General features: G+C 49.7%; 1 protein-coding gene across 1 annotated transcript; it reads left to right on the plus strand.

Annotated features, from left to right (window-relative positions):
* Positions 1–5,484: 5,484 nt before the first annotated feature.
* Positions 5,485–10,689, plus strand: XBP1 (X-box binding protein 1). The gene is given in 6 exon segments (XM_043986280.1): positions 5,485–5,892; positions 7,412–7,508; positions 8,620–8,748; positions 9,039–9,074; positions 9,077–9,184; positions 9,598–10,689. Coding segments are annotated over 6 exon segments (1,176 nt in total). The 5' UTR covers positions 5,485–5,647; the 3' UTR covers positions 10,159–10,689.
* Positions 10,690–11,172: the final 483 nt, after the last annotated feature.

Genomic DNA, 11,172 nt, shown 5'->3' on the forward strand with positions numbered 1-11,172 from the left:
GTAGGTGCCTAATAAATATTTATTGACTCTCTAGCAGGAAGTTCTGCTGTTAATATTTTACATCTTCCTCTGATGCCAAAGTTTAACATGGTTTGAATTATCTGTACTCTTTCTAGTCTGGAAGAAAGAGTGAGTTTCCACTCCTCATATCTAAAGGGTTCCATTAACATGGCTTCTGTGTATTTGTGTCCACCGATAACTTAATCAGATTATTGCTCCTTCCCAAGACATTTACTTAAGGAAACCAAGGCTTTCTTTTTTTTTTTTTTCTTAGTGAGGCAATTGGGGTTAAGTGACTTGCCAAGGGTCACACAGCTAGTAAGTGTTAAGTGTCTGAGGCTGGATTTGAACTCAGGTACTCCTGACTCCAGGGCTGGTGCTCTATCCACTGCGCCATCTAGCTGCCCCCAAGGCTTTCTTTTGAAACTGTACAAGGCTGAAACCGAGAGTCCTGGGTTTTCTTATCATGGGTACTCAGTCAATTTTTTTTTTAAATCACCATCTGATGCAAGAATTATCTGAGGCTCCTGGAATGGCCTCCAAAAGAGGATCTGAAACTGAGCTTGGGGAGGTAAATGCCCTTTCAGAAGAGCAAGAAAAACACAGCCAAATGACACCTCATGAACGGGACAAAAATTGTTTTGTCTAAAGGAGAAGAAAAGCCTCAAGCAGGAGAAGAAAGGGTTCTCATGAGGACCTTCCCCTTTCCTGCAGTAACGAGGCAGAGGCACCATCCCTGGCCCCTTTCTCCTCTTACCTGCTATGGTCCCTCCAGCGGTGGTGTGTGCCCCACCCAGCCATGCGCAGTTACAGAATTCCTCCTTCACCTCTTTTTCTTCATATGCCCTCTTTCCTTTCTTTCTTCTTGGATTTCCTGGCTATCTATTATTCTCTTGGAAAGGCACCACTAGGATAAAGAATTGACCTTGATGGGGCAGCTAGGTGGCACAGTGGATAGAGCACCGGCCCTGGAGTCAGCAGTACTTGAGTTCAGATCCGACCTCAGACACTTAACACTTACTAGCTGTGTGACCCTGGGCAAGTCACTTAACCCCAATTGCCTCACTAAAAAAAAAAAAAAAAAAGAATTGACCTTGTGAGAGCAAGTTCAAGTCTAGCTTTTGACATTATACTATTGTTGATCATCTTAAACTTTCCAGCACTCTAGGCAGCTCCCTGAGTCTCTAAATTATAACTAATCTGCATTGGTGGAGGGATTTTCCATACCAGGAGTTCCCTACTCCACTAAAACCACCAGGATCATAGGCTTATAGATTTAGGGTGGAAAGAGACTTTAGAGGCTATCTAACACAACTCTGTCATTTCAAAATGAGGAAACCCTGGGGGAAAAAAAAGAGCTCAAAAATAGGGAGCAGCTAGATGGCACTGTGGATAAAGCACTGGCCCTGGATTCAGGAGGACCTGAGTGCAAATCCGACCTCAGACACTTGACACTTACTAGCTATGTGAACCTGGGCAAGTCACTTAACTCCTATTGCCCTGCCAAAACGAACAAACAAACAAACAAAAAAGAGTTCAAAAGGGCTCAAAATGAGGAAACTGAGGCCCAGAGTGGTTCTTCTGGTTCGCACAGGCAGTTAAATAACAGGACCAAGATTCATATCAAGGAATTGGAACTATCCATTTATCTATCTGATGGCTAGCACAGTTCTTTGGCTATTGGAGATGCTTGACAACTATCTGTGGGAATGAATGTGCTACTCTGTACAAAGGGGAATAGAGGAATTCTAAGTTCCTCTTTCTAGACCATAAACGCCACGCCTATTGTTGTTCAGTCATGTCTGGCTCTTTGTGGCCCCAATTGGGATTTTCTTGGTAAAGATACTGGAGAGGTTTGCTATTTCCTTTCCCAATTCATTTTCCAGTTGAGGAAACTGAGGCAAACAGGATAAAGTGACTTGCCAGGGTCACACAGCTAGCAAGTGTCTGAGGCTGGATTTGAACTCAGTTCTTCTTGGCTCCAGGCCCAGTGCTCTGGCCATTGCCCCATCTAGCTGCCCCCAAACTCTATGCTTGGTAGGATATCACCATCCAAAGACATTCCCTCCTCTGGCAGAGCCCCCAGAGTTTCCTCTGGATGCCCTCTGTGACAGAGCTGAAGATGGAGATACTGGGGAGGTCAAAAAGCACTTCTTTCCCCCCCCCCCCCAGGACGATGAGGGTGAAGTGACTTGTCCAGGGTCACACAGCTAGTAAGTGTCAAGTGTCTGAGGCCAGATTTGAACTCAGGTCCTTCTGAATCCAGGGCCTGTGCTTTATCCACTGCGCCCCCTCGCTGCCCCCCTTAAAAAAAAACACTTGTTAAGCCCTTACTTTGCTGTTCAGGTGGCCATGGGAAGAACAGCTTAAGATTCTTAGCATTTGCAAGTCAGGAGGAATGAGCAGGTTCTCACCAGCTGGCTCCTGGCCTGGCACTACCCCCGGATCCTGGATCCTCACCGTACGGAGATGCCATCACGGATGACTGACCAGTCTTCAGCCCATAAGAGCATCATGTGCCTGGATGAAAAGCACCAAAGAACTGGCAGGAGGTCCTGTCCAAATTAAGCATTGGCTTGTCTCTACCCTGTGCTACATTGTCCAGCCCCCAGAAACCATCCAGTCCAAAGCCGCCTTTTTTTTTTTTTTGGCGGGGGTGGGGGGGTGGGGGTGGGGAGGGAATCTAGAAAGATTTATTCCTGTACCAAACCATTTTTCAGGCCTGGGGGAGTGCAGTGCCATGGAAGGAGAGAGGAGTCAAGTGCTGATGCCTGAGGGTGCAATGGACACCCACTGCACTTGCCTTGTCCAAAGGTACAGGGAGTTGCTGTTGACTTCAGCCTGTCTTGTTCTGAATTGTCACCTCAATCCTTGTCCCTTCCCCCCAAACCCACCTAAAGACACCTCCAGGAATACCCTCTTCCATGCCCCATGTCCATCCTGATGCTTAGGAAGAAGAGGGAATACTGACAGCTAGGCACACCCAACCCATCTCCCATGACCCCCTTCTGTGCCACTCTCCTAGAGAAAAAAAATGAAGTTCAGCAATTTTCAGGTCAAAGGGGAGGGAACCTGGAACCCAAGTGGCCTCAGTGCCCATTCCCTCCTCCTCTGTCACTATAGCATTCTGTTGGCTTTGGGTTCCTTGGGCTTTTAACCCTTCCAGACAAAGGGAATGTCTAAAATGCCATTGTGTTTGGGAGCCTCGTTCTCTCTTTCTGGAAGCTGGGTACAGTTGCACCTGTAGCCCTAAGAGCTGTTCCAAACACATGGAAAACCTGTTCCACTCAGAGGGTGGTGAGGGAGCTAACTGGGGAAAGACAGACATTATCGAGTTGGGGAGGGAGGTGGAGAACGAATGCAGATAGGAAAATGAGGCACTGACCCTTTAAACATCCAGGAGATTAGAGGCTGTAGCAAACCCCAGGCTAAGGCAGGTGAGGTGGTGTGTCCAGGGTCCCACAGGTACAAAGTGTGATGGATCTGTGCTCTTCCCACCCAACTATGCCTCCCTCTCTGGGTTTACTCCTGACCATCTGTGTCTTTCCTTTGATCTTCCTTGAGGAGGACCTACTATGTCTCAGGGGTCTTCCTCCTTCCAACAAAGCCAACCCTCCACATCTCCCATCTGTGTCTTCCCTTCAATCCTCCACAGGGGAAACACTGTGTGTCAGAAGCCTTCCTCTAGAATGCCTGACTTTGCATGCATATCAATGGCACCCATTGGCTGTCCAGTGGTCATCTCTCAAATGCAAGTCACTCAGCTTTCCTGAACAGTTAATCCATAGCTGTTAAATAAATTTATATGACTAGTTTTTGTATAACATTTTAAGGTTTGCAAAACACTTTATATAGAGTATTGTATTTTATGTGACCCTCACAACAACCCTATGAGGTAAATGCTGTCATTATCCCCATTTTACAGATGAGGAAACTGAGATTGAGAGATACCAAGGATTAGGCAAAGGATTTAGACTCGGTTCTTCTGGATTCCAAGTCTAACAATCCTCAGCTTTAAAAGTCCGTGCTCATCTCACAGCATTGCTGGGAGCAAAAGTATTAGAAAAGCTTAAATCACTAGAAAAAAATGAAAGTAATTATGATCTCTGTTACTTGCAAGTGGTTCCTGTTTGATTAAGTGAGTGAAAAGAACAGAAAATGTAAAGATAAAAGGACCTGAGTGACTAATTTCCATGACCTCTGCTGATGCAGGTAGCAATGTCACCATGTGTTCCTATTCTATGACCCTCCTGTCTGGAAATCCTCCTGAGGAGGTCCCCATCACAGGAGGTCTTCAAGCACTATCAGGATGAACATTTTTTGGGGAGGATTATAATTCATTCATGTGTTAGACCAGATGGATTCTGAGGCCCCTGCTACCTCTGAGAACTGGTAATTCTCCATCCAGAAGGATTTAGAGACAGGGAACTTTAAGACCTCATTTAGTCCAATCATTTAGTCCTCATTTGACAGATGAGCAAACTGAAGACCAAAGACATTTTATATTTTAAAAATGAAAACAAGATGCAAAGGAAGATGGATTTAGGATCAGGAGTAGGTGTGTAATAAATGTTTGATTGATTCACCTTGGCCTGAATCTAGTCTTACCAGCTATGTGACCTTGGGCAAAGCACCTAGCCTCTCTCTGGTCTGTTTTATCAACTGACTGACTCTCTGAGCCCCAGCTTTCTGATCGGCAATAGAACCTGTAAGTTTGCATCTCATAGGGTTGCTAGCGTGTGACCTGGGGCAAATCACTTCACCCTGCCTCAGTTTCCTCATTTGTAACAGGAGCTGGAGAAGGAAATGACAAATCACTCCAGTATCTTTGCCAAGAAAACCCTAAAAAAGGGTTAAGAAGAGTTGAGCGAGTTGTTTGTGAGGATCAAAGGAGATGATGCACCCGGAGCATTCTGCTCACATGGATTTCCAGCTATTGGACCTCCTCGTGCAAAGGGAGAGGCTCAGGATGGAGCTCTCGCAGGTCCCGTCCAGCTCTGAATCCTGTGATTGACGACTTCTCTGGGCCTCAGTTTCCCGATCTGTAACTCGAAAGGGGTTAGGCTAAATGATCCCTAAGGTCTCCTATTATCTCTAGCGATCTCTTGGGTCTTGTTTGCTGCTCTCTAAAATAGGCTTGGTCTCCTAGGGCCTCGGTCTCCCTACTTGTAAAATGAAGAAGCTGAACTTCTAAGGTTACTTGCAGCCTGACGTAGTGTCCTAAGCCCTTCTCGGCTCTGACATTCCCATTCCCTTCTCTCTAGAGGCTGTCACGTGGTAGAGTCCCCCTCCTCCCCCGCCCTCCTCGTGCGCGCGGCCGCCAGGTTCTCCTACAGTTGACAGCGCTCGCCCCCGCCTCCCTCCCCTTCCTCCCGCCCCCGAGCCGAGAGGAGCCAATCGGCGGCGCGCTGCGCCGTGCGTCATTCTCCTCGGGCCAATGGGCGGCGGACACGACGGTTATACTGGCCGGCGGGCGCGGCAGGCCAGTCAGTCGGAGCGGCGGCGGCGGCGGCGGCGGCGACGACGGGGCAGGGCAAGGGGCAGGGCAGGTTCGGGGCCGGGTCCGAGCAGGAGGCGTCCGTCCCTGAGGCTCCCTCCGTCCGTCCGTACTCGGCCACACAGGCGCGCGCGCAGCGCTCTCCCGGTCATGGTGGTGGTGGCCCAGACCCCGGCCCCGGCTCCGGCCGCGCCCAAGGTGCTGCTCCTGTCGTCCGGGAAGCCCCCCGGGCCCGGCGCCGCCTCCGCGCCCGGCCGCGCCCTGCCGCTCGTGCTGCCCCCGAGCCCGGAGGCGACGAGCGGGGCCCCCGGCCCGGGCCCGGGCCCCAGCCAGAGCCCGGCCCGCAAGCGGCAGCGCCTCACGCACCTGAGCCCGGAGGAGAAGGCGCTGCGCAGGTGAGCCCGAGGCCGTGCCTGCGTGGCGCCCGGCGCGGAGGGAGGAGGAGCCGGGGGCAGGAGGAGGGGCTGAGGGGAGCAGGAGGAGGAGGAGGGAGAGGGAGGAAGGCGGAAGGCGTGCCCCCTCCCCCAGCCCGGCCACGTCCTCAGTCCCCGTCCCACAGCGCCCACCTTGTGCGTGCCAGCCCCCAGCTGGGCAAGTGCCGCCGCCCCCGGGAAGCCCCCTCGGATTCCCCTCCCCAGGAGCGAGCCTCCCTCCTCCCTCGCCATAGATGACCCCAAAGGCGTATTTCATTGATCTGCAGCCTTCGGGTGCTCGGTCCGCGAGGGCGGCTATTATTAGCATGATTAGTGGAGAGACAGCCCCGGCCCGGGAGGGCTCCTTGGGAAGCCAGCTGGCAGGCACCTCTCTGAGCCTCAGTGTCCTCAGTCAGGCCTCTTGCAGACTGTGCTGGGGCACAGGAGGGGGAGGGGGTGAGGGCCCGTGGGAGGCCTCCCCCGTGACAAACGCAAGCCTGGGGAAGCGAATCAGCTGAGGATTTAGATTTAGCTAAATTCAGCCCCTGACCCCTGGACAGCTCAACATCTGGGCAGGCCGGCTGCCCACGCCCAGACTTAGGGTTGGGAGGGGGCAGGGGGCTGTAAAGAGCCTTGCACACAAGCCAGGAATGGCTTGGTAACCTAAGCAACTTTCCCTGATTCCCTCCACTCCCGTCCAGATGCACAATAAAACACTACCTTTCCCCCCTCTCAATGTTCTTTTGATCTTTAATTTGCACATATGTGCATTTTAACCGTGGTTCTAATTCATCTGTGCCTTGATTTCACGCTCCCAAATTTCCATTTAATTCACTTAAGCATTACCACATTGACACAGTTGGAATTCTTGAGATGGAGTAATTGCATTGTGTTAATAGACTTTTAGTTTCCTGAGCAATGCCCCGGTTGTTGGGCTGTTTCTCATTTTTTTCTTGGATAAGCCATTTATATAAGTGAATTGTGAGTGTTCGGTTACTGTGTCTCACAATGGGGGGATCATGAAATCCTGAATGAGGAAGACATTTTTTTTTCTGATGCAAGAAACAGTCCTTGTGTGTCCACTGAGAGTCCTTGGACTCTGAATGATGCAACATAGGGGGAACTTCGTTGAATAAGCTGACAGTATAACGTAAGTGGCTCTTTGGCTGGATTAGTGAGCAGAGGCTAACGAATTCATTTGAATTGACATAGGACTGTAGTGCTTTCTTCAACTTTGGGGACTGACTGAAATCATCTTTGAATACTTTCCTGTCTGTTGGCTTACCAGCAGCCCTGCCTCAGCAAGTACCACAGGGTCTTGTCTTTCTGGAGATCTGCTCTAAAAAAGGACAATGTCAGACACACACTGACTACATAATGGCAAAAGGCATTTCTAAGAAGTAGAAGCTATATTTGAAACCCTGGTATGATAACTTTGTACCTCAGAGCCGTGACAGTGCAAAGATCTCTGGGCATTAAAGACACATTTTTTCATTCCCAGGAAATTGAAAAACAGAGTAGCAGCACAAACAGCTCGAGACAGGAAGAAGGCCCGAATGAGTGAACTGGAGCAACAAGTTGTAGACTTGGAAGAAGAGGTGAGACTGAAGCGTCATGGGGAGACCAGCCTTGGTTGTAGCTCCCATGTGGTCTTGGGGTCTCTTGGTCAGTCTGTCTGTCTGTCTGTCTGTCTGTCTCTCTCTCACACACACACACACACACACACACACACACACACACACACACACTACACGCACACTCTGCTGGTTTAAGTTAGTTGGTCTCCACTCGTGCCCATGGGCTCTGAAATGTTTTTGTCTTATCAGCACCCGTTTGACAGCTACTGTGACTAGGGGACATATGTTTGATGCTGATGACAGGAAATGCTTTAGTTGGATACTAGTAAAAGCTAAACCAAACCTCTGCCCTCTTTGTTAAAGAGCTTGCCAGCCTCAGGGTTGGCCCACCCGAACATTCCTTTGTGCAAACCAAATCTCCCCAGCTACCAAATGATAGCTAACCATCCTCTCTGGGCAAAGTAGGCAGGTGAGACTTAGGGATGGGACAGTCCCTGTGGGTGACTCATGTGACACATGCCTTCTCTTTGAGTCACGGAGCAAGTCCTGAACTGAAACACCTGGTTGGGAGGGCAGTGAAGTGCAGCAGCTTCAAGGACCGAGTCTGCTTGGAATGTTTCATTTCTCCATCTTTGGGTGGGATCCAGCCTTAAAAGTGACTCCCAGCCTCCCCTTTCCCTATACGTAAAGGCCCTGTATCTGGGATGTATCTGAATTTTTCCCATGCCGGCTTTCCCTAACAATACACGTGCTAAAGTTCAGGGCCTCTGTTTTCTTTGCTCTGTGACTATGCCACATATGAGGCAGTCCCTCTAAAAACCAAAGTGTGTCTGTCACTTATGAACAGGCAGTGCGTAGAATTAGGTCTAGGAGCCTTCAAACTTGGAATTTTTCTCTTGAGAGCACCTATTGGGAGCCCTTCTCTTTTAGTCAGTGGCTACTGAGGGCTTTTAGGAAGAATGGACTTTTAAAAAATGTTCCTGCAAACCATTACTCAAAATTTTAATTATTTGTGCATTGATTTTCTTGAAAGCTCAAGAATTAAGGATAAAAGTTCCCCAGGAGCCTTGTCTGGGATGGAGTTTTAGATACTTCAGCAGTCTCGAATCAGATAAAATCATTTCTTTTCCAGAACCAAAAACTTCTGATTGAAAATCAGCTTTTGCGTGAGAGAACCCACGGGCTTGTGGTTGAAAATCAAGAATTAAGACAGCGTTTGGGAATTGATGCCCTAGTAATTGAGGAGGAGACAGAGTCCAAGGTAACGACAGTCTGGGTATAATAGGTGGTTAAGAGCAGTGTGCAATTTGGTGGTGCAAGTTTAAATTCAGGGCCACTGAGCGGAATTCCAAGGACGTGCAGGCTGGCACTGTGTCCTTGGCCACGAGAAGAGAATCCTTCTCCTACTCCAGGGAGCTGGTCTGAGCCATCCCTGCACACTGGGCTCCTACCCAGTAAAGAAAGGGGACACGAGGGGCAGGACCCCTTCTCATGTGCCGTGATTGCAGCTGCCAGTCACTGAGGGGTCTTCTCTACCCGCGTCTCCCCCAGGTGAACGGTGTCCGGTCGGTGGCCGGGTCTGCTGAGTCCGCAGCATTCAGACTACGTGCGCCTCTGCAGCAGGCGCAGGCCCAGTTGTCACCCTTCCAGAGCACGTCCCTGTGGATCCTGACGGTGTTGACTCTTCAGACTCTGAGGTAAGGCTTTATCCCTCCTCGCTGTCCGAGAGCTGTCGGGCCGAGCCCGTCCCTGGCAGAGATGTCCCCCAGCACTCGCCAAGTGACCCAGAGAAGAGTCCCCTTCACACACATGCACGACCTCAGTGGCCAAGTGAAAACTCCTGTTTCAAAGAGAATGGGAGTAGCGGTAGAGCTGTCTGGACGCCTGGGTCCATCCCCTGACGTCAGTGATTGGATGTAAGGGGTAGTTCTTCCGGAAGTTTTCTATCCAGGATGAATCTCCCAGGGAGCGGAGGCTCTTCAGCTTCATTCCCTTTTTCCGTAGTTCCTGGCCTGGGGCCACTGAAGGGTGCTCTGAATCTCCTTGTTGTTTATACGGCACAGAAATGCCAGTCCCCTGGAGGTTCCATTAACGATTTTGTCTCTTCCAGTCTGATATCTTGTTGGGCATTCTGGACAACCTGGACCCAGACATGTTCTTCAGATATGTCAACACAGAATACTGCCTGGAGGAGTTCAAAGAGGTGGGTGCAGAAGAGCCCAACTCCTTACCAGCCTCCCCTTCTCCTTTGGTGGGGCCCCCACCAGCCAAGCTGGAAGCCATTAATGAACTGATCCGGTTTGACCATGTGTATACCAAGCCACTCGTCTTGGAGATTCCCTCGGAAACAGATGGTCAAGGCAGCGTGGTAGTGAAAATTGAGGAAGCTCCCCTTAGCCCATCTTTGAAGCAAGATCCCCCTGAGCCGCTCACTGTGTCTGTGAAAGAAGAACTCCTGGAGGATGACTTCATCCCAGAGCTCGGTATCGAGAACCTACTCTCCTCCAGCCAGTGCCTCAAGTCTTCTCCTTGCCTGCTGGATGCTTGTAGTGACTCTGGGTATGAGGGTTCTCCTTCCCCTTTCAATGAGATGTCCTCCCCCCTTGGCACCAGCCACTCTTGGGAGGACACTTTTGCCAATGAACTCTTTCCTCAATTGATCAGTGTCTAAAATAGTATTGTTCACTTGTGTCCAAATGATCATAGCACACCCAGTCTAAAGGCAACAGTGGCCCCCAAGGTGATGCAGGCGGCCGTTTCCTAGAGTGAGTTACCTCTAGAGCATTATGGTCCATTGGCCAGGCTTTGCTAGAGCCCCTCCCTCCTTAGCCAACTCTGGCAGCCTGCAGTGAGGTTGGGCTCACCTTGTCATGGTCATATTCTACCACCTGAGTGAGATAGGAAGTCGCCACCCGATTCCTTAACGTTTTTCTCCCCTTCCTGTTTTGCTACAGTTTGCCTTTTTATTTAGTAAAGTCCTTTAGTTTGCTTGTAAAAGAGAAAACAGCTGTTGGAGGGGTTTGCTTTTCCATTCCGTACAGTCGGATAATGTGAACATTAGAAGAAATCTTTTGTAAAGTTATAGAAATTTACTGTGTAAATGCTTGATAATATGAATTCTTTCATGTGAGCTTGGCTTTGGGGAGGTGCTTTCTCCATTTTATTATTTAAAATTATCTGTGCAATTAAAATGTGCAATGCAGCTCTCTGTCTGATACTTCCCTAGCAGTCTGGCTCTCGGGCCCAGCTCCTCTTCATCTTTTCATATAGTCTGACACTTGGAGGAAAACTGTGCTTTGGGTAAGAATTCACTGGTATAGAAAGCTCCTAGGGCAGGCAGCTAGGTGGCACAGTGGATAGAGCACTGGCCCTGGATTCAGGAGGACCTGAGTTCAAATCTAGCCTCAGACACTTGACACTTACTAGCTGTGTGACCCTGGGCAAGTCACTTAACCCCAACTACCTCACCAAAAAAAGAAAAAGAAAGCTCCTAGGGAGGCCTCTAGGTCCTTCTACCATGTAAGACAACAAGGTGGGTGATTAGGACTTCCTTACACACGCGCGTGTGCGCGTACACTCTCTCTCTCTCTCTCTCATATAATGCCTCTTCTTTAAAGGGCGAAAAATTGCTTTTTAGTTTTAAGTTAGGGCAAGAATGATCCCTTGATCAGGACAGGTCAACCCA

The sequence above is a fragment of the Dromiciops gliroides genome, chromosome 1 (assembly GCF_019393635.1).
Source record: "Dromiciops gliroides isolate mDroGli1 chromosome 1, mDroGli1.pri, whole genome shotgun sequence".
Lineage (NCBI taxonomy): Eukaryota > Metazoa > Chordata > Mammalia > Microbiotheria > Microbiotheriidae > Dromiciops > Dromiciops gliroides.